The following is a 27,956-nucleotide window of genomic DNA, read 5'->3' on the forward strand; positions in this document are numbered from 1 at the left end:
GGGCTTGGTGAGGAACTAGCTGGGGGATGAAAGGATGAGGAGAGGGTGGTGGTGAGGGTTTGGGGTTGGACATTCAGAATATCTTCTGAGTTTCTTCCCAACTCTCGGATACTGAGGTTCTGTAACAAAGTTCAAGTTACAACAGCTGTCTGGGATGAGGGCATGAAATTATCCCTGGAAAGCAGCACACGGGTGAGGGCCACCAAGACATGGAGCTGGCCTGCTCTCAGTGGAGGCACATGGTCCGCCCTTCGGCCTGCTTCCCCTGCCTTCCCTCTTCGACCTAAACTCGTTCCACCAGGCAAACTGCTCAGAGGCCGCCAGTTGACTAAGCCGCCCCATTGACTAAGCAACACATCCCTGAGAGCCAGTGCACAAAGCACCTGCCGGGGCAGGGGCCACGCCAGCACCTGTACATGGGACCACAGGGCTGGGCAGAGCTGCTTAAGGCTCCAGCAAAGAACCTGACCTCCCATCAGTTTAACAGTCTCAAGCCACATCCTGCAACTGACTCATACATGTTTATTGCGCTAAATCAATAGGGCACAAACGAAGCTCAGAAACTTTCCCACAATACAGAAAAATATATGGGCTCCTTATTTTCAACACAGGTGTGCGGTGCCCCTCTCCACGACTGAGGTGATGTCCCCCACCAATTCCAAACAGCAGAAAATAGGCACTCTGCTCAAAGAAAGGGACGGAGCCCCAGGAAGGACAGGAGCTTGTGACTGCTCTAGTCTAGCATCGCCAGAGGCGGCCAGGGTAGCAAGGCACAGCCCACCTCTTTCCCCTCAGAGACCAGGGGTGGGGAAGCAACGATTCCTTTCATTCCATCTTTTCTGCTGGCCTTTTCTAAGTGGTCATGTCCTGGAGATGGGGAAGGACCTAGGGTTACATCAGAAATCCTGTAATGAGAAAGAGGAAAGTAATTTACAGAGACCTAACAATGGACCAGAGGTCAAAGAGATGATTGCAACGTCCTCCAGGTGACAAACTCTCCTCTTCCAGTACTGCCCCTCCCCCAGGACACGCTAAAGCCCCAGGCGACTGAAACGGCAGCCCAAGGCTGTGGCCTCTTAACTTGCCTTCTGCAGTCTGTTCTGGGGACACTCACCTCCATGTTCAGCTCTGTAGAATCTAAAAGGTCCAGCCTGTGCTCACTGGAGGAGGAGGACTAGAGAGAACGGGGTCAAATGTCAGAACAGTCCCTCCCCACTCCCATCACCTGCAGACAACAGAGGGTCCTTTCCCTCTCATGTGGCAAATTTCAGGCCGAGTGGGTCCCTGAAGCCAGGGAGGGCAGAGGAGCAAAGTGAGAGTCATCAGGGCAGTGCCCCCTCTCCTGGCCTGCCGGAGACCTTACATTTGCTCAGCTCTGGAACCAGAGATCGGGTTTTCCTGGGGGAACTTTAGCACTAAACACCTAACAGAGGTCCTGCTGTCTAGGCTCTGGGTGGAGCATTTTGTCTGGTTTTGCCTTCGTGCACAAGACCCCCTTCAACCTCCACCCCGCTCCGCTATGCCCGTTCCTCCTCAAAGAGCAGAGAAGGGAACAGCAGCAGAAACACAATCCTCTTCTGTTTATAAGGTGCCTTTTCTCTGTATCTTATGTAAAGGTCCATTTTAAAGATGAGGCTTAGAGGGGTTATGGAGTTAACCTGATAAAGCAGGGGAACCTAGGACTCCTACGAGACATCTCATTTGAATTCCATGTGTTTCCTACTGAACTGGCAGCATTTCCTCCTGCGGAAACAGGCAGGCAAGAGCAGTGGAGTGAGTGGGGGAGGGGCTCGGGCAGCCCTCTCAGGAGCAGAGGTTGGTTGAGCCTGCGCTGGGACACGAGAGACTTGCTGCCAGGCTCCAAGCACTGGGTAACCTCCCATTTCTCTCTAGCTTGAGGGCTTCCTTTAATTCTGGGGCAATTAAGAAACAAAATACTTACATGGGGATTGAGAATGGGAGCGTGGTTCCAGTCCTTTTTGGTACTTAAAGTCCAAGCAAAGTGAACAGAAACTTACAAACCCTTACTCTTTTATGACTCTTTCAAAGCGTCTGGGGCAGCTTCCAGGGACAAGGCATCACAGGACAAAGGAGAATCACTCTAGGTTCTGTCCCTCGCATCTGCTTCCAGTTCTAAAGGGAGAAGGGACTACTGGGTCCACTCACCTTGCCTGAACCTTGCCAATCTTCATTCGAGTCGTTCTGAACTTCTAATTCTTCCTCATCCTCTTCCATCAAGCTGAGCCTGGAAGCAGTGGCCAAGAGTAGAGGTTTTCAAGGACCCAAGAGGAATGGGGCACCCCAGGGGAATGGGAAGCGGGGGCAGGGCAGTAAGCAGACCAGGGGTCCAGATTCGCACCCCTGCTCCCATCAGAGCAGCTCTACTTCTGTCCATTTTATACACTAGGGCTCCACATTACACTGGAAGGAAGTGCTGTGTGGTTAGAGCCAGTCCAGAAAGCACCAGCACAGCAGCACTGATGAGGGAGAATCCCCTCGTGACGGGGGACAGACTTGAAGACAGAAGATGACGAGAAAAGCTCACCGGGTCAGCTGCTTGCCCAGACCAGGACCTGAAGGGTTGAGCGGAGTCTGGAAATGCTGTGGACTCAAGGACCTTGACCTTGGGTTGCCTAAAATGTACAGGCTGTTGGGAATGAAGTTGGATCAGTGACAAGGGATAAAAATATAGGGTAAAAAGAGGAGGTAAAGTGGCCAGCATTAAAGCCAGCACAAAGTTCAGAGTGGAGGGAAAAAGAGAAAATGAAAAGCTGAAAAACGGGGACAGGACCTGAGAAGAACCAAGAATGAGGGCGTCCTGTGGCAGGCAACAACACAACACAGACAGGGAGACACCAGACTGGGGAATCACAGCCAGGTTTCCCCGGGGGACACACCCTTGGGGAAATGCCAGTTCTGAGCTGCCGCCTTCTTCCATCTCCTCCGACGCCCCAAGGGGCTGCCCACTCTTCACAGCTGTGGAGGTGAGGGCAGGTGTGGCCGGGATGCTGTTCGGCTGTAGGCTTTCCTCCTGGGACGCAGAGACGTCTTCTCTGTGCTGCCTGGAGGGCCCTGAAAAGCAGCGGAGGCACATGCTTACTGGAGACCAGGTACTACTAGACACTTCAGATTTTCAAGATCTGCTCAGGATTTGGTAAAAAAAAGTTAAATAAGAAGGCAACGGAAAATCTAGACGGTCTCATTATGACATGACTAAAACTGAGCACAGCCCTACATATTAAAAAGTAGGGGTTATAGAATTGTATCAAGGGCTTGTCCAGGAGAAATTCATACACACCTTAGAAAACAAGATGGAAAGAGACATACATTCCACAGATAAACAGTAATGTACAAACACAAATGTGACAGAAGGCTGGAGTCGCTGAGACTGAGAGGTCTCAGGTAATCAATGAAGAAATCTGAGATTCCATTCAAGGTTTCTGTAGTGAGAAAAAGTTTAGAATGGCCTGAAACTAGGCAGGAAGCATGAGAGTTAAGGAGAAACAGAAAAATGAAAGACTGGATTTTCTAAAAGCCAGAAAAAAAAAATGAAATGACCGTAATGTCAGCATAGTTCTAATATGAAGGATAAAAGGAAAACCTGGGGCTCAAAATATTAAGGACTGTCTCTTATAGAGACTGAGGAAGGCAAAGGAGAAAGAAGCCAAAACGTTTAGAAAACCCAGGTAAGGCTATTTTAAAACGTAAGTCAAATTGAGATTAGTATTTATCAACTGGAAATACTCATACACCTATTGTCTCCCTCCCCACAGCCTTGTTTGCACTCTGAAACCAATAACCAGAGAGTGAGCTGCTTCTGGTGTAAAGCAGAACATTCCCTAAACAGGGAAGAGCCACGCCTGTGAGCTTGTCTTCTGAGAATAAACCTGAGCCGCCGTATGACTCCTAATCTCCCAGCCTATTTAACTGGTGTAATGTCCAAGGACTCAGCCCTAGGACCTCTCCCCATCTCCATCCTCAGTGGCTTTCTTCGCCCTTCAGGTTCATGACTTTAAGCACCAACTCCTGCGTCTATCTCAAGCTGCTGCCCCCACCCCACCCCTGCACTCCAGACTCCTGTCTCCAGCGTCTCCACCTGTAACATACCAAAGTCCTGGTCTCACTTCTTACAGACTTCCCCATCTCAGCTGCTATCAACTCCAGTCTTCCAACTGTTAGGCCAAAACCCTTGGAGTCATCCGCAACTCCTTTCTCACAACTCCTTTCTCTCATATTTTGCATTCTCTTATTACGAGGCCCTGTTAGTGAGAGCTTGGAAATGTGTCCAGAGTCTAGTCACTTCTCACATCTGTCTCTCCCCAGTTCACCCGCTCCCTCCTGTCTGGGCCCCTGCAGCAGGCCTCCTCAGCAGTTCTTTGCCTTCAAGCCCTGCCTCTCCTTCAGTCAGTTCTCCACACAGCACCCAGGAACCCCTTAAAATATAAGGCGGATCCTGTCACTCCTCTGCTCAAATCCCTCAATGTTTACCCACTTCACTCTGAGTAAAAGCCAGAGTTTTTATTCTGACTTACGCTTGGGACCCTGACAACCTCTTTGGTCCTGTATCCTACACAATCTCCACTCAGCAATACTGGCATTCCTAGCTATTCCTTGAACAAGCCAGAGACACCCCACCATGGTCTCCGGACCACTTGCACGCGCCTGTATGCTATTCCCTTAGCTGCCCCTTTTATTAACTTTTTGGCTGTGTTGTATGTGGGATCTTAGTTCTTTGACCAGGGATTGAACCCACAGCCGCTGCATTGAAAGCACAGAGTCTTAACCACTGGACCGCCAGGTTAAGTCCTCATCTGCTATTCTGACAGACACCAGGCACCCCCCTCACTTTGTCCAGTTTCTGCCCTGCATTCATACTCTCTGTGGCTTTCCCCGGTCACTGTTTGTAAGACTCTCCCCACCCTCTTCCACAGCACATCGCTATCTGGCACTATTCCAAAGAAAGCTCACTCCTGGATTCCAAGCACGACTGAATGCAAGGCGCGCAGTAAGTATGACGAACGAGCAATGGAACCAATTTTTTCAGTTTTATCCTAACTTTACAGACCCTCTGTTTTAGGCAAACCAATCTATCTATTCACGTGCTTTGGCAAACACTGACCTGTTTTGCTTGTGCTGTTCTGCTAGTCCATGGCACTTATTCTTCCTCTGTTCAGCTTATATAAATCTTACCCATTTTTCAATATCTAGCTTAAATACCATCTTCTTGATAAAGCCTTCATAGATCAACTGAACATAAAATGATACCTTTCTTCTCTGAATTCTATAGCAGTCATCTGTCCAACCCCAGGAAAGTTATCACTTACTGGTGACTTCACAGCTCAGATTTTCTATAAATGTATTTTCTTTCTTTTCTATTAGATGGTAAGCTGCTTGAGAATCTGTCATGGCCTCTAAAACACGTAATGCAGTATCTTGCGTATGGTAGGTCCTTAACAAGTATTACTTTACTGATTAAAAAGCAGAGTTTCCTAGTGGTATGAAAGATAACTTTAGGTGGTATATAGAAGACCTTAAAAAGAATTCACACCGTATTTGACACCACACACAAAAATTAACTCAAAATGGATCATAGACCTAAATGTATTAGCTAAAATTAGAAAACCCTCAGAAGAAAACACAGGAATATATTTTCGTGACTTTAGATGAGGCAAGTTTAAGATATGACATCAAAAGCACAAACAACAAAAAAACAGCTAAGTTGAATTTCATCAAAATTAAGAACTTTTGTATTTCAAGGACACCATCAAGAAAATGAAAAGACAAAAAATGGGAGAAATTTTTTGTTTATCTGGTAAGAGACAACTCAACAATAAAAAGACAACCCTATTTTTAAATGAGCAAAGAATTTGAATAGGTATTTCTCTAAAGAAGATATACAAATGGCAAATAAGCATGTGAAAAGATGCTCAACAGTATTAGTACTTAAGGAAATACAAACTTAAGCTAAAATGGATGAGATACCAATTCAGTCACTAAGAGATGGATAAAATAAAAGACAGACAACAACAAGTTTGGCATGTAGAGAAACTGGGGCCCTTGTCAACTGCTGTAGGAATTGCAAAACAATGTAGGCACTTTGGAAAACAGTTTGGTAATTCCTCATAAAGTTACACATAGAGTTACCATATAATCCAGCAATTTCATTCCTACATATATCTAAAGAGAAGTGAAATCCTACATCCATGAGAAAACTTACACATGAATGTTCACAGCAGCATCATGTGTTAGTCAAAAAGTTGAAACAATATAAATGTCAATTAACTGATGAATGGATAAAAGGACATTTCCATACAAATGCGATATTATTCAGCCATGAAAAGTTATGAGGTACTGATAAATGCTAAGAATGGATGAACCCTAAAAACATGCTCATTAAAAGAAGACACAGGCCACAGACTATGATTACATAAAATGTCAAAGCAAGCAAACCCAGAGACAAGAAATAGGTAAGTATACTACCTAGACCTGGGGGAATGGGGTATGACTACTAGTATTTTAAAATGTACACTAGAAAACTAACTTACACCTAAAATTTGTGATTTCTAGGGTATTATCACAAGATGAAACTGTATTTGAAAAAAATCACTTTAAAGAAAAAACTTATGTAAATATGACAGGTAATGATCTGAAGACTATAAAAATCATGAAGACTGTATAAAATTTTTAAGAATTGCAAAATAACAATATGTCAACAAGAGGCATCATAAATGTACAGATTTTTTAGTTCAATCTTTGGTTTTATCATTAGTTTCTATTTAATTTTTCATAGAAGTTGGCTATTTTTACTTGGCTAGATAAACCCTGAAGAAAATGAGTAGTCTTAAGGATAGTAGGGGCTCCATGAATATTTGACCAAACGCAAGACTGTGAAAGAGGCAGAGGACTGCGTGCTGCTTCGCTCAGCAGCGGCAATCAAGGCAGTAGCTGAGCACCCTGACACCCACGCTCACAGCACTTCACCTTCAACTCGCCTCTTCTTGGAGCGGGGGTAGCGCTGAGGGCTGACCTCTGCCGTGTTCTCTCCGGGGCTGAGGGAGTGGCAGTAAGTGGTGACTGGACCCCAGGGACGACCAGGTGCCTGGGAGGCACGCTGCAGACACTTTTCCAGGTAGGACAGTCTAAGAGAGAGGCGGGATGGAGCCTGGCTGAAATGGTCACAGCCCTCACCACACCCTTCCTCTCTCACCCACATCTTTATCCACCCACCCCTAACTTACAGCAGCTGCTTGTCCTGATGGAAGAGTCGGGGGGAGAACTCCGAAAGGAGCTCCAGGAATGCCAGATTTGGGGGCTGACTGGAGGAGCCAGCTGGAGGAAGCTCAGACAAGGAGAACTTGATGCCTTCCCTTGGTTGAGAAGAATCATTTTAGGAAGACAGGCCCCTCCCAACTCTCTCCCAGGGCTGAGGCATCCTGTCCAAGTGCTTCTTCCTCCCCCTGGACCCAGCCTGTCCCCCAGGGATACCCGCTCACCCATGTGACTGCTACTCCTGGGACCGGATGACCCTCCCTCTGAGACCTCACTCCCAGCCAGTCCTGTACACAGACTCCGGAAGATTCAAGTACCTTGCCTTCTACCAATACTTCCTTACTTGTGTAGCATGACCACAAGGTCACGGTTCTGTAACTGCTGGGGTCCAAAGCTCAAGGCAAATCTCCTGGCCAGGTCCCTCATCTCGATGAAAGCTGGAAGCTCATTCAGGCCCTGGGGCCCTTGTTCCTGCAGCAGTTCTGTGTATAACTGAGACATGGCACACGGGAAAGGGAGGAACAAGATAGAACAAGCAAGTACAGCATTCCTTTCTCTGTCCAGAAATTCTAAAGGGCTTGGGACGCCATCTGCTGTTTTTACTTTCTTTCCTCCGAGGACACTGACCCTATTCCTGACTGCCTTGCACCAGAGAAGGCTTCACTATGCTCTGTAACAAAAAATTGAAATGTCTGTAGTAACTGAAGGAGCTGAGAGACAACAGACTAGAAGAAAATCAGGAACTGGCTATCACTTTATTGCTGGTGCTCCCAGGTACTAACTCACATAGTTCTATGGGAGTGGGGTAGAAACTGCCCCGACAGTTAAAATAAATTACTTTTTATGGATCTACTAGTTATGAAGGAGACTGTCGTGTGAAATAAAAGTCAAAATAAGTTAGAAACGTCCTGCTCTGAAAGAGCTCACGTTCTGAACAGCTAGGGGTGGGCCACAGAGAGGGGACAGGAGGTCTGAGGCCCCCCAGGCAGAAGGGGTACCTGCTTGAGGCTGAGCAGCAGGATTCGGGAACAGTGGCTTCGGTCAATCTGCCTTGCTCTAGTTAATGTTTCCTTGATAATATCACCATAGTCATTGTAGAACTGATGGGAAAGAAGTAGAGAAAATGATGCTGACCACAGGAAAGGACTGTTTGTGTTTTGATTTTTTCTTCACAGCCCTATTACCTCCTTCCAAAAGGACCTGAGGTAGGGAATATGAATCTAAGCATGAAACAACTCATACTAGACCACATCTCCAGCCAGTAGGGACAAAGCCCCAGAGAAATCACGGTTTAGGCAAATAATGAAGGGAAGAAACCCTGCCTGGAGTCCATTTCTCAGAGAAGAGTAGGAACCTGCCAGAACACACTGCTACCGCACTGAAACCTTCGCTGTTTGTCTCCCCTGGAACAGAGGCTCCAGGGGGCAGGAACAGTTGACTTTTGTTCACTGAGGAGCCCTTAGTGCCTGGGATACTAGGTACTCAATAAACAGAAATCAGCACGATGGTGGGTTGAGGAGACCAAGGTAGGTATCTAAGTACCTTGGAAGGACTGAACCCTCTTCTTCTTTTTATTCCCCTTCTTACATTACCCCATTCCACAGACTAGGCTCACAGAAAGAAAAATTTCTGGACAGGAAGATTAAGGTATTTTCCTTCCAATGAACTTCTTCCTAACAGCTTTTTCTCCACAATTATTTACTACTAAGTCTCTTTTCTTTGTCCCTCTATTCTAAACTACGGGCCTTCCCCCGACTTTTCCTTTAAGCTTGGTACTATCATCTCTCCCACCCTTTCTGTAGCGCTAGTGTCTGAGGTCATGGGTCAGAGCCATTCTCAGCCTGGCGCCCTGCTGTACCTTGTTGTAGTGTTTGAAAACATCCGAGGCTGCGTCCATCTCCAGCACCCCATAAAGCAACAGCTTGCAGAACCCAGCCAGGAGGCGGCGCCGCTGGTGCAGCTGCTCAATCTGTAAGCGATCCTCCTGGGAATGACCTGGCTCCCCCCAAGTGCAGAGTGGAAGCGTCAGAATCACAATTCAGGCCTCTTGCCCTCCAAGGCCGCAGGCCTAAGCCCCAAACCCTTCCCAAGCCCCGGTACCACTGCTCAGCTCCCCAGGCTGGATGAAGACGTGGTCCATGAGGAAGCTGGCCAGCTCAGACTGCAGAGTGGCTTCAGGAATAAAGACAAGAGGCCTAAGGAACTCTCGTCCCCCTACAGTCATCTGAGGACTGAAGATGAGAAGCAGATCACTTAACAAGACAAAAGCCTGTCGGGGGGGGGGGGGGAAAAAAGAATGCTTAAAAAGGACAGAAAATTGACCACAACAGAAATTATATTGCTAATTTCCCCTCAGAATGGGTTTCCTCAGACCATGGGAGTGGGGCTACAGACGACATGCATCCCTGACAAATGCTCACCTGCTCCTGGATCTCAGAATCCACGTCTGAGAGGCAGCTCTGGCAGAGTTCACAGAAGGCCACCATCCTGCCCTTCAAATCCAACAGCTGCTTCTGTGGAGACAATGACTTCAGGGGAAGGAATGAAGGAAGACACTGGTACTCCATTCCTGTTCCCCCTCCTCAGACCCATATTCACCTGGGAAGCATCTGATCCAGAAATGTGGGTTAGTGTCCAAAGAATGGAAAAATAGACAAGAGTCAAGGCTGGCAGGGTCACCTGTAAGAACCACATGTTAAAGAGCAAAGATCAGTCGAGTAACGGGCAGGCGGGGAGAGACACAGATAGGCAGATACACATGAAGGAAACAAGGAAGAAAAAAGCAGACCAGGAGAGAGAGAATGAGATGAGGAGAGACCTACTTCCTTTTCTGGTGAGGAAAAAAGTGATTCTGGACAGTCTTCAGAGGATTCTACCCTGAGCAGGAATGCCATCTCTTCCTGATTTAAAGTCTCCTATAATCCCTCAGTATTATCCTTGACTCCCCAGGAGCCAAAGAGAATGACTGTTTTCAGGTGCTGAAAAGCACATTCACGTTCCAAGAGTGGGACAGAAGCAACAACATGCACGACGGAGCTCTCGTCCACTCCACGTCCCTGGGGCTGGAACCACCTGCAAGGCGGCCACCTAGGACACGGGGCCCTTACAACTCCACTTGCTTCCACATTTCCAGCTTGTCTACTTGCCTGGTGAGGAACCTCTCCTGTGTCCACAGCCTTTCGGAGGAGTTGGTAGCAGGGCTCATAAAGCTCCCAGCGGGTTAGGTCGTGGGCACTTTGTGGGGGGTGGAGGCAGGAAGAGGGAAATGTTACACTCCAACAGACACCGGCAGCAATAGAAGAGGGAGCAGGAGGGGAGCTGCTCACTTGTAGAAGGCAGAGAGGCGCTTCAGAGTGGCTGCCAGACTGTATACCTCATCTTCATCTAGGAAGGACGACTGAGGAAGAAAGGAGGTCCACGTGGCATTTCCCCGAGAACTTGCGGATCCACACCCCCATATCTCGTGGCCTCTCCCACAAAGGTCTGGGGAGTCCTGTCACGTAGCCCTACTTCCAACCTGAAGCAGTTCTTCAAGCTCCTGCTGGAAGCGGTCTGTCAGGAGATCCACCAGCTGGCTGCGGGCAAAGTCCACCCGGGTGAAGAACGTGAATTCAGGATTACACAGCAGATAGAGGGCGTGAGCGCCAGCCTCAAGCACCGCAGGCTCCGCGTGCTTCACCACCACCTCCTGGAGCTGCTGCAGGAACAGCTCCAGGTGCTGAGAGAGAAAAGGTGGGAGAACAGTGTCATGGGGTAGCTGGGGAAGAGAACTCCTGAGGGGACTAGAGACAGGAGAAAGGAAATAGCATTGACAACATTAAACTTCAAGGATAAGATGCCTAAGAGAAGGAAGGCTTATTGGTTTTTCTAGAATCCATGTCCTTAAGAAAAACCAGGTACTGGCAGTGGAATCTCTGGCTCTGGGACAAAAGCAGCAAGCCAGAGGGAATGTGTTGTCCTCTCCCCTCACTTTCTCCAAGCGCCTGGTACAGTAGATGTTGAGGTCGAAGTAGTTGAGAAGCTGCAGCAGGGGAGCCACCTTCTCTGCGTCAGCTGAGAACTGTGGTGATTCAGAGGGAAGCCTGCTTACAACCTGCCACACTGCTAATTTGGAGGCCACTTCCTTCCACCCGCTCTTTCCCAGTGGCTGAGCGATGAGGCACCTCTACCTTGGCCAGGAGCTGGGGGAGCAGGGGGATGAGATGCTCAGTTAGCTTCACCTTGTCGTCAGCTTGGATCTTACGTTCTTTTGGGGTTAAGCCCTGAAATTAATCATTTGGGGATGGGGGAAAGGCGTATGTATGTGTATTCCTCTGCCTGATAATCTTATCTTCCTAGGAAGATAAGCAGCTCCCTTCAGATTTCTTTTGCTAGAAATGGAAATCTTTTGAGAGGCAGAGGAAGAGCACCCTAAGGATGCTCCTTTCTCTGCCTCTCAGAAGATGAGGACAGACAGTACCTGCCTGGATTTAACACTGCCAACACCCCTCACCCCCGCACCCCTCACGCTGTACCTTCCTCCCTGTGACCCGTCCCACAGGTGGGTGGCCCTCTGAAGCTTGCCGGACACTGGACACAAGGATTTCTATCAGCGTGCTCTCCTGTACATCGCCCAGGTCTGGGTTGGCAGGCAGATGGAAAACACAGATTCATAGATTAGCCACACCCGATCCCTAAGAACCCCCTCAAGCACACCCATCACCCATGACCTATGCCTTTTACAAGTCAAGAGAGAAATCTCTCCTGGTTTCCTATAAGGAGGGGAGAGGGCCCCTTCCCTGGCTACCAGCTGGCACGCACTCTGGTCCTTCTCCAGCAGCAGGCTTGTTAGACTCTCCCAGTCCTTCAGCAGAGGCCCCGCACAGTCCCACAGGCTGTCAACTAAGTATGCGGCGTGGTCATGAAGCTGTGGGAGAAGGTAGATGTTAAGTCATATGTTAACACGCTAGAAGTGGCTCCTGATGAATCATTTCTCCCCTTTGTGTAGAGCCAGCTCCCATCCTTCTCTACCTGCACATCTTAGTACAACAGTTCCTTTCCATACGTCACCTCACTCTCCACAAAAAAGGACAGCAGAAGGTAGAAGAAAGTCCTCCGGGGGCGTGGACTTCGGCGTCGCTCCCTCCCGCCCAGCGCTCTTGTCTCACACTCAGGGTAGAAGAGCCTGGTGGAAGGGACACAGGGAAAAGGCACAGCAAAGGAGAAGGGAAGAGTCCAAGTTACCACGGAGGGAGGGGCTTAACGGAGAAAGCGACACAGAGCTAAGGGAAATCTCCAGGGATTGAGGAGGGAAGGAGGCACCAAGGGAGACTAAGGGGTTGGGGAGGGGAGCTTAGAGCAGCAGCAGATGATGGAGAGCAACCAAGATGGTGTTAAAGAAACAAAGAAAAGGAGCCCCACTCACTTCCAGTACAGAAACTCCCCTGCAGCAGAGGCCAGGGCTCTGTTAGAGGCGTACACGACAGGGTAGATGCTCTCGCAGTCTGCATCTGTCAGCACCCCGTCCATGCTCCTGCCGGGAGAAAAGCAGAACGAGCAGGTGGATATCGATGTTGTCCTCTGACACAACTGAGGTTAGAAACGAGGCAAAGCCAACAAGGATTAACTCACAAAGAACTTGCAAATAGAAGAATAGGAGACAGAGGAATATGGAGTTAGAGAAGATAGGAAATTTCCCCCTGAGCTCTTGCAACTTGGGGATGATCTCGGTCTTTCAACCTGTACACAGACAGGAGTCAACCTACAATGGGTGAAGGGAAAGAGACTCCGGAAGGGCCTGTCTGATACTGAAAAAAACCCTGAGATGCCTGTCTCTCCACTTCCCAGGACTCACTTGAGGATAAGTATCAGCAACCTAACGGCCTCCACTGCCACGTCATACTCCCGGTCCATGACCATGGAAACCATCCGGTCCTGTAAGGAGAACATCACTTAGTACCTCCTTGTATCCATCCCCAAACACCACCCTCTTAGAATTTGAGAGATTCCTAAAGAGAGGGTGTAGAAGCAGACAGTGGGACAGCCACAGATCCGTAGAAGCAATAGAAGTGGGAAAATGAGGTGAGGAAATGGGAACCACAGACAGAGCCAAGCACAGGAGCACAGTCCTGATTTTACCTTAAAGCGGCTGGTAAAGAGCTCCAGGCGCGCAGTCAAGTCTTGGTTGCCATACAGCCCCTTGAGAGCCTTCAAGCACTTCAGACGCACATCTCGATGCTACCGAGGAGAATGGAAACATGAATGACTCCTCCTCTCCTTACCCCTGCTGGATCTCCATCGTTCCCCCTCAGCTTGCTCATCCTGGGCCTGGGGTCCTCGATATTGAAGACTCTGAGATGTCTCAAAGAGAATGAACAACTGTCTTCTCACTTAAAACCCCAAACTCTCCTTTTCAGCAGAATTAAGCAATCCTGATTAAGAGGATCTTTTGGCTACCACCCCAGCACTTGTATTACCACCCTATCAATACCTTTCTTGCCCTTTCATAGGGAAAGTCTTTCTCCCCTCAACTCTGTTTTAAGGTATTTACTCCCCTAAATATACCCTTCCTTCCCCTAACTTCTCTTACCCTCCCCAGTACTAGGGGAGTTTTGAGGTTCAGTGTCTTGATGAGTTCATCACTGATCACTAGTGAAACACCCAAGTGGCAAGATCAGGAAAAGCTGAAGCATCCTGGGGCAGGGAAGAGGACTGACTCAACTCTCACCTTATCATGCAGGGTCCAGCCAATATATTTTAAGTAGCTGTCAGTGAGGAAAGAGGTGCTGTAGCTCTGCATCCAAGATCCAATCTCCTCAATGCAGATAGCACGGATCTCAGGAAGGACATCCCTAGGCACAGAGAGAAAACTGACCCTTTTCACCTTCTCTCCAAACTGACTTTCTATCCTAGCAGATATCTCTTTGTCACAGAAGAGTCTATTTTCTTGATTAAACATCAATTACTAGCTCTTTTACTTCCTCCTCCCAATGTAAATAAAATACATTAAAAAGTGAACAGTTCCCTTCTATAACAAATCATTAAAACTTATCCTCCATGCCCCTTTTAAACTGATTTTGGAATCTTAACTATCGGCCAAACTGCGTGTGTGGTGAACCGAGATACAGCTGATGTACAACATAATTTTCAGGTGTACAACAGTGATTCATAATTCTAAAGATTATGTTTCATTTATCCTAAGACAATGAGTTATATTCTCTATGTTGTACAACATATCCACGTGTGTGTGGATTCCACTTCACGGACACTCCTTAATTCTACCAGTTGTTTACCCAGTATACAACTCCCCTGCCTGTAGCACAGTGAAAGGCAGGGTGAAGTGGGCTGGGAAAAGGCCTGTAGAGCTGTAAACCCTCAGAAAGGCCCTGCTTTTGGCTCTCTCCTCTTGTCCTCTCAAGGCTCAAGCCCCAGGAAGATGGGGGAGGGGAGGTCTTAGGCAAAGTTTGAGCAGAATAATACTCATCAATGCCTGATGCTTTCATCTTCCCTGCCAGAAGAGTTCATACAATCCTTTGTAGGCAGGAATAAATTAAACCTAATTTGGAACATTTGTTAGAGTTTTTTCCGAGCTGTGGGACTAACCAGATAACAGGGTTAGCAGGGGACCTTGTTATTTCTACAGACTCCGTAACTGAGGACCCAGCTGCTTCAATGAGAGGAGCGCAGTAACTCACCTGTACCGATGTACAAAGACACCCCTGAAAAGGGCATTCATCATCCCCTCAATCTCCTCTTGATGCTCTTGAAGCTGGAGGATGGGGAGGAACAGGTCAATCTCTCATGTCCCCCAGCAGTATAAGGCCACAAAAATATTAGAAAAATATGACATTCACCTGTTTCCTATTAATTACAGGGCACAGTCTGAACCTCTTGTATCCTATGTTCCCTTTAAAAGCTTTTTTTTTTAATTTTCAGGCCATGTGGCTTTACTTCCCATATGTTCACAATACTTCTGTCTCCCCAAATCACTTTTTTCTCCACATGAAAAATACACATCTATAAATAAGGTATGAAAGTTACAAGCTACTCTCTCTCTTTCCTTTGAGGGTATGGATTAGATACCTTGGAAAAGAATATCACCCACTCATCCACACGTGATAGTGGATACCGCAGTGAAGTTAGGCAGTCAGTAAGATACCTCTAAAATACAAAGCTGATGAGAAAGCTGGCAAATGAAAGTAATTAAGCTAATCAGTCTAAAGCAGAGAAAAAGAAAATGTAGCCAATAGAGAAAAAGAAAATGTAGCCAATAAGTTATCAGAATAGAAAAAGGTTAAACCTTCTAATTCTGGAAGAAGCTGTATAGTCAACTAATGCCTGAGAGATTTGTGTTTTGAAAAAATAATATCCCTTCTGTGTCTTGTTGTTTTACCATCTTTGGCTATTTAGAGGTCCTAGCTGGTAGTTATACAAGTTTTTTACAAACATCAATTGGGGAAATTTTTTTTAATAAATGCAATTTGCTTGATAAAAGAAATGGAACAAAAAAAAAAAAGAGAAGGACGCAATTAAATTCAGTTCAGTTCAGCTGCTCAGCTGTGTCTGACTCTTTACAACCCCATGAATCGCAGCATGCCAGGCCTCCCTGTCCATCACCAACTCCCGGAGTTCACTCAAACTCACGTCCATCGAGTCGGTGATGCCATCCAGTCATCTCATCCTCTGACAGAATGTGGTCCACTGGAGAAGGGAATGGCAAACCACTTCAGTATTCTTGCCTTGAGAACCCCATGAACAGTATGAAAAGGCAAAATGATAGGATACTGAAAGAGGAACTCCCCAGGTTGGTAGGTGCCCAATATGCTACTGGAGATCAGTGGAGAAATAACTCCAGAAAGAATGAAGGGATACAGCCAAAGCAAAAACAATACCCAGCTGTGGATGTGACTGGTGATAGAAGCAAGGTCTGATGCTGTAAAGAGCAATATTGCATAGGAACCTGGAATGTCAGGTCCATGAATCCAGGCAAATGGGAAGTGGTCAAACAGGAGATGGGAAGAGTGAATGTCAACATTCTAGGAATCAGCGAACTAAAATGGACTGGAATGGGTGAATTTAACTCAGATGACCATTATATCTACTACTGCGGGCAGGAATCCCTTAGAAATGGAGTAGCCATCATGGTCAACAAGAGAGTCCGAAATGCAGTACTTGGATGCAATCTCAAAAATGACAGAATGATCTCTGTTCGTTTCCAAGCCAAACCATTCAATATCACAGTAATCCAAGTCTACGCCCCAACCAGTAATACTGAAGAAGCTGAAGTTGAACGGTTCTATGAAGACCTACAAGACCTTTTAGAACTAACATCCAAAAAAGATGTCCTTTACATTATAGGGGATGGAATGCAAAAGTAGGAAGTCAAGAAACACCGGGAGTAACAGGCAAATTTGGCCTTGGAATACGGAATGAAGCAGGGCAAAGGCTAATAGAGTTTTGCCAAGAGAATGCACTGGTCATAGCAAACACCCTCTTCCAACAACACAAGAGAAGACTCTACACATGGACATCACCAGATGGTCAACAGTAAAATCAAATTGATTATATTCTTTGCAGCCAAAGATGGAGAAGCTCTATACAGTCAGCAGAAACAAGACCGGGAGCTGACTGTGGCTCGGATCATGAACTCCTTATTGCCAAATTCAGACTTAAGTTGAAGAAAGTAGGGGAAAACCACTAGACCATTCAGGCAGGACCTAAATCAAATCCCTTATGATTATACAGTGGAAGTGAGAAATAGATTTAAGGGACTAGATCTGATAGATAGAGTGCCTGATGAACTATGGACGGAGGTTCGTGATATTGTACAGGAGACAGGGATCAAGACCCTCTCCATGGAAAAGAAATGCAAAAAAGCAAAATGGCTGTCTGGGGAGGCCTTACAAATAGCTCTGAAAAGAAGAGAAGCGAAAAGCAAAGGAGAAAAGGAAAGATATAAGCATCTGAATGCAGAGTTCCAAAGAATAGCAAGAGATAAGAAAGCCTTCCTCAGCGATCAATGCAAAGAAACAGAGGAAACCAACAGAACGGGAAGGACTGGAGATCTCTTCAAGAAAATCAGAGATAGCAAGGGAACATTTCACGCAAAGATGCACTCGATAAAGGACAGAAATGGTATGGACCTAACAGAAGCAGAAGATATTAAGAGGTGGCAAGAATACACAGAAGAACTGTACAGAAAAGATCTTCATGACCAAGATAATCACGATGGTGTAATCACTCACCTAGAGCCAGACTTCCTGGATGTGAAGTCAAGTGGGCCTTAGAAAGCATCACTACGAACAAAGCTAGTGCAGGTAATGGAATTCCAGTTGAGCTATTTCAAATCCTGAAAGATGATGCTGTGAAAGTGCTGCACTTAATATGCCAGCAAATTTGGAAAACTCAGCAGTGGCCACAGGACTGGAAAAGGTCGGTTTTCATTCCAATCCCAAAGAAAGGCAATGCCAAAGAATGCTCAAACTACTGCACAATTGCACTCATCTCACACAGTAGTAAAGTAGTGCTCAAAATTCTCCAAGCCAGGCTTCAGCAATACGTGAACTTCCCGATGTTCAAGCTGGTTTTAGAAAAGGCAGAGGAACCAGAGATCAAATTGCCAACATCAGCTGGATCATGGAAAAAACAAGAGAGTTCCAGAAAAACATCTATTTCTGCTTTATCGACTAGGCCAAAGCAATTAGATTAGTGATTCTCAACTTGGGGTTCCCACAGGACTTCAGCAAAGTCTGAAGACAGTTTTGTTTATTACGACCTGGGTACTACCGCCACCTAGTGGATACAGGCCAGGTATGCTGTGGGTTTGATCCCTGGGATGGGAGATCCCCTGGGGGAGGAAATCGCAACCCACTCCAGTATTGTTGCCTGAAAAATCCCATGGACAGAGGAGTCCGGCAGGCTACAATCCATGGTATGGCAAGGATTTGGACACAACCGAGCCCATATGCTGAAACAATGCCAGGACAGCCTCCTAAATGGCACTGTTGAGATTAGACGTTATCTGTTACCCTAACAGGTAACAGGGAAGCAGAATTGCAAGGCGACATTCTTGAAGACAACCGACCCAACTGAATAATTCAATATCCTGAGGGGAAAGTGGAGGCCGGGGCAGAGGTTCTGTACAAGATTAAAGGAGACTTAAGAAGCACAAAAGACCAAGTGAAATGCACAGTCCTTAACAAAGCCACAGTCTGGCTGGAACTAACCAGATATAAAAGGCATGGAAACAGTGAGAGATTTTATTTTCTTGGGCTCCAAAATCACTGCAGATGGTGACTGCAGCCATGAAATTAAAAGATGCTTCCTGCTTGGAAGACTAGCTATGACCAACCTAGACAGCATATTAAAAAGCAGATACATTACTTTCCCAACAAAGGTCCATCTAGTCAAAGCCATGGTTTTTCCAGTGGTCACGTATGGATGTGAGAGTTGGATTATAAAGAAAGCTGAGCGCCAAAGAATTGATGCTTTTTAACTGTGGTGTTGGAGAAGACTACTCAGAGTACCTTGAACTGCAAGATCCAACCAGTCCATCCTCAAGGAGATTAGTCCTGAGTGTTCACTGGAAGGACTGATGGTGAAGCTGAAACTCCAATACTTTGGCCACCTGATGCAAAGAACTGACTCATTGGAAAAGACCCTGATGCTGGGAAAGATTGAAGAAAGGAGGAGAAGGGGACGACAGAGGATGAGATGGTTAGATGGCATCACTGACTCGATGGTCATGAGTTTGAGCAAACTCCGAGAGTTGGTGATGGACAGAGAAGTCTGGAGTGCTGCAGTCCATAGGGTTGCAAAGAGTTGGACGCGACTGAACTGAAAAGGCATTTTGGGAGCAAATGGAAATTTTCAAATATGAGTTGGGATTAGAAAATATTAGGGAATCACTGTTAATGTTTTTGGTTAGGAAAACAGTATTGGGATAATACAGGAACATGTTTTTTTAGAGGACATATTCAAATCTTTAGGTTAAAATATCTCCAGGTGGCGCTAGTGGTAAAGAATCTGCCTGCCAATTCAGGAGGTGCAAGAGATGCGGTTCGATCTCTGGGTTGGGAAGATGCCCTGATGTAAGAAATGGAAACTGGCTCCAGTATTCTTGCCTGGAAAATCCCATGGACAGAGGAGCCTAAAGGGCTACAGTCCATGGGTCACAGAGAATTGGACATGACTGAGAACACACATACACATCCACAATTTAGTAAAAAAATATCAAGGGAAAAAAAAATAGATGAAGTATAGTGAAATATATGACTGAGTGATTGAATGAAATAATAGTTGTTAAATCTAGATAGTTCATATGTTGTGTTCATTCTACCAATATATCTTTTTGAACATTTGCATATTTTCATAATTAAAGGAAAAGGAAAGAGAGGGAAGGAAGAAAGGTGGTCTATCAATACCAAATTTTATGTAAGTCAAAAAGGGAGACTGAAAAAAGGCCATTGGCTATAGGGATTAAGAAGTCACTGGTTTGGAGAGAACAACTGCAAAGAAAAAAATGGGGATAGAAGGTGGGTGGCAAAAAGGATTCAGCTGGATATTAAGGAAAGAAGGAAATACTAAAAGGATAGAAATGGAGTAACTTATAGAGAAGGATTAAGGATAGATTCAAACGCTTATATACATTTATAACTGGAGAGAGGAAACCAGTGGGGAAGGAGAAATTGAAGACAGAAAGTAAAACTACAACTGATGAAACAAGAGCCAGAGAAGTCCAAATAAAATAATCACACACGTGTATATAAGATTCGAGACAGACTTAATACATATACTGTTTAAGATCACACTGACAGTGAAAACAGTAAAAGAGAATCCGGGAAGTAGAACGTTCCCTCCTCTAATGATTTAGCATGGAAGAGTTCTTTGATGAGAGCTGGAAAACAGTCAGTTGGCACAGTTAGACATGGTGAGTCCTGCCAACCTCATGGATGGGGAGGTCTCAGATACTCTGGAGAAGTAAGGGGAAAATCAGTGTTAAGTTTCATGACATACACAGCTGTTTGAAGGTTTGCACAGTGTAAGAGATTTTTGGGGGGGTTATGTCCTCTGGTGGTCTTCTTCAGGTTTAAAAGGAATCAAGGCAAGTACCTACTATGTGCTTAGGTAGGCAATTTACTTGTCTCATTTAGTCGTCACAAAAACAATTACCTCCTTTTAAAAGGAAAGGACACTGAAGCTTAGAGGTTACATAAGGCCATGGAGCTAGTAGCTAACTGGAACAGAATTTAAATCCAGGAGTGAACGACAGGCCTGTGTCCTTTCCATTCCTTGAAAACTTGGCTTCCTCCACCAGCAGCTGGCCTCCCAGCACTCCTGCACACCATACACTTGAGATAAAAGTCAATGCTCAATTCCTTGCACAAGATGCAGGCACAACACTTAAACACTTGTGATAATGAATGCAGACAATAGAAACTGAGCAAAAGTGGAATTACAGAGAACTTTTAAAATTTACTCTAAACTAGAGATGCTCTCTCGAACCCACATCCCAGAAACAAGCTGAACATACAATGACCTCTAACAGGATGGGTCTATTAAACTACTGCCAGACTCCATCATTCACCGTCTGAAAGCTTGCCTGGGCACTGTGCCGGGGAGAGAGAAGCTTGGGGGCTGATAAGGCGGTATGATAAGCAGCTGTGATGGAAGCGAGAGCGGAGCGGGAGGCAGGGAAACGTCTCACCTCTCTGCGTTTCTCCAGCAGGCTCTCGAGCCGCTCAGGCGCTCTCTGTCCCGGACCCTTATTCCGTTCAGCCTCGTACTGACGCTGATTGTTGTCCTTGTGCAGACTCAGCTGGAGGGCAACTCTTACCAGGGAGGTCATCAGCTTCATGGCTTTGAGTCGGTAAAAACAAGGTAAGAAAATCATTAAGTGAGAGGAGGGATAGTATGTTCAAAAAAGGAAAAAGGGCCAGTGAAAAAGAAAAGCTAGAGCAGGGTGACCCTAAAATCCTAAGACTCACTGTTCTGGAGTGGGCTTTTTCTCTCCCTCTTTTGGGCTTCTTTTAACCCTTAGCCTGTTCTCAGTGAGCTCTGAGAAACATGTTAAAGCTGGAAACTGTCAATATGATCTCCCCCTTTTAACAATCCCACTAGTGAGAAACTGGATGAAGGTTCAGGACAAAATAAGCATGACCTTGAAATAAACAGCTAGAATGCAGGCAGGAAAAAAGATCCAGGACTAGAGAACAGAAGGACGTTCTACCAACCCCCATGAGAACATTTACAGAGTTAACAGTGACCACTTACCAGCCAGGGTGCTAGTGTGACGGAAGGCACGGACCTGGGAGTCTGAGAGGCCAGTGAGCAGGGAGATGAGGTTGTCCATGGGGAAGCCATCGTAGAGGAGGCTGTACTGGCACTGGTAGACCAATGTTCTCACAAATTCACAGAAGCTGCCCTGGAACTTCTTCCAGGATGGGCCTGAAGCTGTCAGAGGATAGTCTCCTGAATCCTAAAGAAGAGTTCATGAGAAAGATGGGAGAGTTACTACCAGATCCATGGAGTCATAGGGACTGGATGTCAAAACCCAACCATATAGTAAAATGTACATCTTATTCTCAACTCTGCAGGCATATTTAGATAATGTATATAGGTCCCTTTTGCTCCCAAGAGATTAAACCCCTCCTTCCGAAAGCTATCCTATTTCCCAGAATCAAAAAGAAGAGGGTAATGGGCCTTGTATTTTGCAATAACAGTGGCTGGAGGATCCTGGACAGTCTTCCTCCACCTCATTAAACTGTTCAGTTAGGTGCCGGATGATCTCTGAGTTAGACATCGTCTTGAACATCTCAGGGGTCACAGTGCCTGAGGAATGGAGGAGATGAGATACTTAGAAGGAAAATAACAGATACCATGACCATTTACATAAACATTTGAAGATGATCTTAAAAATATATTGAAAAGAGCTCAGGTGGGGGATCAGAAGACCTGAATCCTAGTCATAAATGTGCTACCATCTAACTGCAATATCTGATATAAGGCAACCTGTCTAAAAAACCCCAGGGAATCAAACAGCAGAAAACTACAGTTAAAAAAAAATATTCCAAACAAAAAGAAAGCAAGAAAACTATACCAGGTTCTTATAATACAACCTGCAGTCTTATAAGACAATCTGCCCCAGTAAATTAGGTCATGGCCTTTGGGGACCTGGGGCCACAGTTTTAGGAGAGAAATATGAGCTGAAATGGCTGAGAAATAAGGGATAAGAAAATAAAAGATTATTTAGAGAAAAGAAAAGTCTGATGGTCCAAATCTGTAAACATCATCACATTACTATGTCTATTTTTCTCCAAAGGATTCTGTCTCCAAACCAATACATTTCATTACTGGATCACTTCCCTATTTACCAATCAACAGTGTAGTTGATACTAGTTAAATAAGGGAAACTTTTCTTACACTTTACCCTCTCTTTATAGGAATGCCTAATTCTACTCATATTCACAAAGAAAAAGTTTTATAAAAGAAAAAGGCTGGGGGTTAGAAAAGGGTAAAGTTTCCTCACCTTTACATCCACAAGACCGGATGAAAAAGTTAACGAGCTCCAGGAATGCGGCATCCTGGTCTTGCTTGTAGCTATCCAGCCACTCATCTACCAAAGACTAGGAAAACAGTGTGGATGATTTCTATTTCTGGCAATATGATAGACTAGAAATTCTGTATAAGCTTCCTAACTGACGCATCTAAACTTCTGATTAAAATATTAAAAACATATTTTAAAATGATGTACTACTAAACGAGAATGAAAGGTAGAATTCCATAAAACCAAAAATGGAAGTGAAGGTAGCAATTCTGGGAGATAAGCAAGCTGACTTTCGCTGAGGGTCTACTAAACCCCGGGAACCCTAACTTTCTGTCCAGATGGATGCACAGAATGTAGAGCACAGGAGACAAAGGCTAAAGGGCTTCCAAAGCGAGTAGCCCAAAAGGAGGCTCCTGCAGAGAGGCATACCTTCATGAGAGCAAGAATGAGAAATAGATTTACAGGTCAGAAGGGAAGCAAGACAACTAGCTTGTTATGACCTTAGTGTGGGGTAGAAGAAAAAAAGAATTGTTCCTTCAGGATTCATAACCATAAGCCAGTTCCCGTATCTGGATTTGCAGTCCAGATCCCCCTTACCAATAAAATAAAAATAATTTCAATCAGAATTTAATGAAAAGTGATTCTTCAGACTTCCCTGGTGGTCCAGTGGTTAAGAATCCACCTGGCAATGCAGGGGACGTGGGTTCAATCCCTAGTCTGGGAATATTCCACATGCCATGGGGCAAATAACCCTATGCATGCCACAACCACAGAAACCTGCACTCTACAGCCCGTGCTCTGCAACAAGAGAAGGTACCACAATGAAGAGCCTGCGCACCACAACTAGAGACCCGCCTCTGCTTGCCACCTCTAGAGAAAGCCTGCACACAGCAACAAAGACCCAGCACTGAAGACCCCGACAAAGACCCCAACAAAGAAACAAGGCACTAAAACTAACAACTAGCCGAAAAACAGACAGAATTACATTCACAGGCTTCAAACACTGGAGTTATCACAGATTATAAAATTATTATTTCCATGATTAAATAAAAGAGAAGCTTGAAAATACAAGCAAAGAACAATTAACTTTGGAAAGGGGTCAAACAAAATGTGTAGAGGTGCAAAATATAATAAATAAAATTTGAAATGTCAATGAATGGATTAAAAACAGATTAGATACAGCACAACATGAGTGAAGTAGAAGATTAAGTCAAAGAAAGTATCCAAAATGTAGCCCAGAGAGACAAATAAAAGTAAGGAAAAAAGTTATTAAGACATGGAGAAGAGAGAGAATTTCTAATGATGTCTAATTGAATTCCAGAAGGGGATTCACAGAATGAGAAAGAGGCAACATTGAAAAAGAATTCTGCATAGTTGTCAAAAGACACCAGTCCTCAGAGCCTGGAACCTAACTGATCTCAAGCATGAAAAGAAAAGTTTATACCTCTGAACATCTGATAATACATAAGAACACAAAAGCAAAGCAGTCTTGAAAACTGTTAAACTAAATAAATTACTTACAAAGGACATGCATTTAACATTTACAAACAAAAGCATTTACAAGTTAGACATGCACAAAAACAGTCCCAGCCGTATATGGTTATTAAATTAAATCAAACATTAAAAATGTAGTTCCTCAGTCACACCAGCCACATATCAAAAATCCATGTGTGGCTGGTGGATTACTGTACCAGACAACAATGATACAGACATCTCCATCATTAGGGATTGTTGTATTAGCGCTTAGACTGATTGCTGACGTTCAATAGCAATACAGGAAGTTAGAAGGCAGTGGAATAATCTTTTTAATGTGCCGAGAGAAAAATCATCATCTTAGAATTTGATACCCAGCAACCTTTTGAGAACAAGGGTAAAAGATATTTTATACAAGCAAACAATGAGTTTGTTAATAAACTCTATCTAAAAGAGATTTTAAAACATAAACTTTGAACAGCAAGAGAATGATTCTGTGTGGAAGATTTCAGATTTGAAAGGAAATGATGCAACTAAGAGTTTGCATACTGCAACGAAGACTGAAGATCCTGAGAGCCGCAACTAAGACCCAGCACAGTCAAATAAGTATTTTTTAAAAGAAGAAATGATGAACAAAAAGTGATTAAAATGTAGATAAGTATAAACAAACATTATTTAAAACAATGATGTCTACTTGGAAGAGAAGGAAAGGACAGAACCCTGCACAACAAACAGCATGCACGGGGGCTTCCCTGGCAGTTCAGTCATCAGGATTCTGCATTTCCACTGTATGCAGCCTGGGTTCAGTCCCTGATCAGGGAACTAAGATCCCGAAAGTCATTTGGCACTGCCAAAAAAAAACAAAAACAAAAACCCAAACAGTATGTAAACTGTAAGGTCTAACTGGAATTAAAATGTGCTTAGGTTCTTGTATGAGATAAAACATTCAAAAGGAAAAAAAAGAGAAGAGGAAAGAGAAACAGAAAAGGCAAGATAAAGCGAAACCACATAAGATGGTAGAAATAAATGGAAATATCTCAGTACTGACAATAAATATAAATCAATCTCTCTTGTTCAAGGAGACACAGGCAGAATGGATAGGTATAATTGTCAAAGTGGAGCTAAAAGTGACAGGGGTGAACACATTGCCACCCGAATCCAAGCTGCTTCTCTAAATTATCCAATGCCTTACCATGTCCCTTCCATCAATCAATAAAGGCAAGACCTACCCTCATCTGTGATACTATTAGGAAAGGAACATTGCCCCTCATGCAAGATCTCCCTTACATCACTCTACGGATTCACCCTGTGGCCTAATCTGCCTTTCTTGATACCAGTTATGTTCACTAAATCAACTTTGTAGACATTTGTTCTTATCATCCCACCCAGCAAGGAATGTGATGGTATCAAGAAACGGAGGTAAGATACTGTTTTACCTGCATGTCACTTTTGGCACCTTTCACAGCATCAAAGAGATCACTGGCTGGCGGCTCCGACTCTTTCTGACCATGAGCACGTACTGTTCGGGACCTCTTCTTTGGAAGTTTTGCCTAGTTAGTATAAAGAAATCATGAATCTTTTTAAAAAGTAAAAGTGACATTAACACTTACTCTCATCAAAATCAGTTAGGCTTAAGCTGCCAATTCCACAGCAGAGTTTGAGTTACCGACTCAGCTTAGAAATCAAGGATTTTTACATTGTCAACTTTATTATTTCTAGCCTTATCTCCTTTTAAAAGTTCTGTAACCCAATTCCTGTTCCTCTATACCCTAATACTGTATTCTCCGCTCTTCAAAATCTGCCTGCTTTCTACTTTTGTCCCTTAATACTCTTTAAGCCCTGTCCTTTCATCAGGCATAACACCTGAGCCTCTTCTAGGTTTTCTTTCGCTGCTTCCCAGACCAGGTTCAAAAACAAAACTGACTCACTGGGGTTGGTTTGAGTGGACGTTTTGCTGCTCTCTTCTTCCCATTTCGTCTCAAGCTGTCTTCGAAATCACTGCCTTCACCAGCTGACAAAGATTCACTATCCCTATGAAGGAGTGTGGTTCTGCTTAGATACAACACCCTAGTCTCTATATATAAAAAGGGTAAATGAATTATAATTTCTCTAATTGTACACTCCTCTCCACGAGAAAAATATATTCAGATTTTAAGGAGAGATGAGCTGACTGTTGCCAGGAAGTAGAGACAATGTCTTAAAAGAAAACTTTCACTTAAAGAAAGCATTGGAAATGAAGAATGAGGCACTGAGGGAGATGAAGCAAAACTCTTTCCTGCTGCTGCTGCGTAGTCGCTTCAGTCATGTCCGACTCTGTGTGACCCTATGGACAGCAGCCCACCAGGCTCCTCTGTCCACAGGATTCTCCAGGCAAGACACTGGAGTGGGTTGCCATTTCCTTCTCCAAACTCTTTCCTAATATCCACATTAAAAAGAAAAGATAAAGATATTCACATAGGCAGTCAGGGAGATCACTGCTGTGTAGAGAAAAATTAGCATGGGTCAGGAAGTCGTGTTTGATTAATACTAATACACAAACAGGAGATTAATATGTGTCTGGTGTTAAATTTCAGCCCTTAAAACAAATTACCTCTTACTGATTAAAATGTACAGAATATATATAACCTGGTCCTAAACAGTACAATGATTTTACAAGAAACTAAAATTACCAGGGGATATTTTTATAACTACAACTGAAATATAAACTTAAAAAATGATGAATCATTATGTTATATATCTGAAACTTATATAATATCATGCATCAACTATACCTCAATAAAAAAAATTACCAGGGGATAAATTAGACCTTGTATGAGACTTTTTTTTCCTGCAAAGATTAAAAAAAATTTTTTTTTAAACCCAAGATGTACTCTTATAACTGCCACAGAATAAGCTCATAAATGCTAACAGGTGATGACTTGTTTCTATAACCCTAAATGAAGGAATTACAGGACACCAACTAAAAAGGATATATTAGTTTTCCGGCACCAAATAAAGAACTCTTTTCCCTTTTCCCCATGTCTGGGCCCTTACCAGAGGCTGTCCCTGCTGAACATACATAGACGTGTTCAAGAAAAGTTTAGACATGATGGATGATGGATTTGTAACAGGATGGATTATTCTTGGCGCTTCCAACACCTAGGGCAGCTGAAAGGCACCCAGCAGAGCTGGGGGCAGGCGTGGGGCACTGTTCTGAACCCGCACGGCATCTCCTACCTTTTCACAGTCACACACGTGCTGCCAGTTTGCTCGTTTGGAAAATGAAAATGCAAAAAACCCGAGGACGACGCAACCATTTCTCACCAACTCCACTCACCCCTCTGAAGTCCGCTTCGAGTCCCCGTCATCGCAGGGCACAGCGACAGACACAGAAGAACTAGAAGCAGCAGACCCGCTCCTCCGTCCAGCTGCTACCGCTCTGCGCAGCGGCGAGGACGTGCTGCTCGGGGAGGAGGAGCTCTGGTACCGGGAGGAGGACGACCGAAGGGTGGGCATGGTGGTCCAGCTTCGGGTAAGAGGGAAGAGGGAGGAAGGCGTCCTGACCCATCACGTCTCCATTCCCAGCTCCAATGATCCCCCTTCTTTACATGGGAATGGCTCTGGAACTCAGGGAGTGGGGGTGGGGGCGCAAAATAAGAGGGATAATACACTGTAGATCAACTATACGTCAATTAAAAAAAAAAACAGAAAA

The 27,956-nt window shown here is 44.9% G+C and overlaps 1 protein-coding gene across 1 annotated transcript; it reads right to left on the minus strand.

Annotated features, from left to right (window-relative positions):
• On the minus strand, positions 504 to 27,956 carry STAG3 (stromal antigen 3). Its single transcript, XM_018040650.1, has 33 exons — positions 27,582 to 27,956; positions 26,194 to 26,296; positions 25,702 to 25,815; positions 22,775 to 22,871; positions 22,001 to 22,077; positions 21,520 to 21,724; positions 20,954 to 21,105; positions 14,943 to 15,016; positions 13,976 to 14,099; positions 13,387 to 13,485; positions 13,103 to 13,182; positions 12,674 to 12,781; positions 12,319 to 12,433; positions 12,070 to 12,175; positions 11,784 to 11,887; positions 11,439 to 11,531; positions 11,240 to 11,329; positions 10,787 to 10,987; positions 10,596 to 10,666; positions 10,416 to 10,503; positions 9,868 to 9,948; positions 9,690 to 9,782; positions 9,370 to 9,538; positions 9,128 to 9,264; positions 8,268 to 8,369; positions 7,613 to 7,761; positions 7,239 to 7,367; positions 6,982 to 7,139; positions 2,898 to 3,072; positions 2,546 to 2,647; positions 2,167 to 2,245; positions 1,115 to 1,174; positions 504 to 905 (listed from the first exon to the last, which is right to left on the minus strand). Exons 1-33 carry the CDS (start codon positions 27,758 to 27,760, stop codon positions 897 to 899), a joined length of 3,723 nt encoding a protein of 1,240 aa, XP_017896139.1. The 5' UTR covers positions 27,761 to 27,956; the 3' UTR covers positions 504 to 896.

Source organism: Capra hircus, chromosome 25 (genome assembly GCF_001704415.2).
Source record: "Capra hircus breed San Clemente chromosome 25, ASM170441v1, whole genome shotgun sequence".
In the NCBI taxonomy this organism is placed as follows: Eukaryota; Metazoa; Chordata; class Mammalia; order Artiodactyla; family Bovidae; genus Capra; species Capra hircus.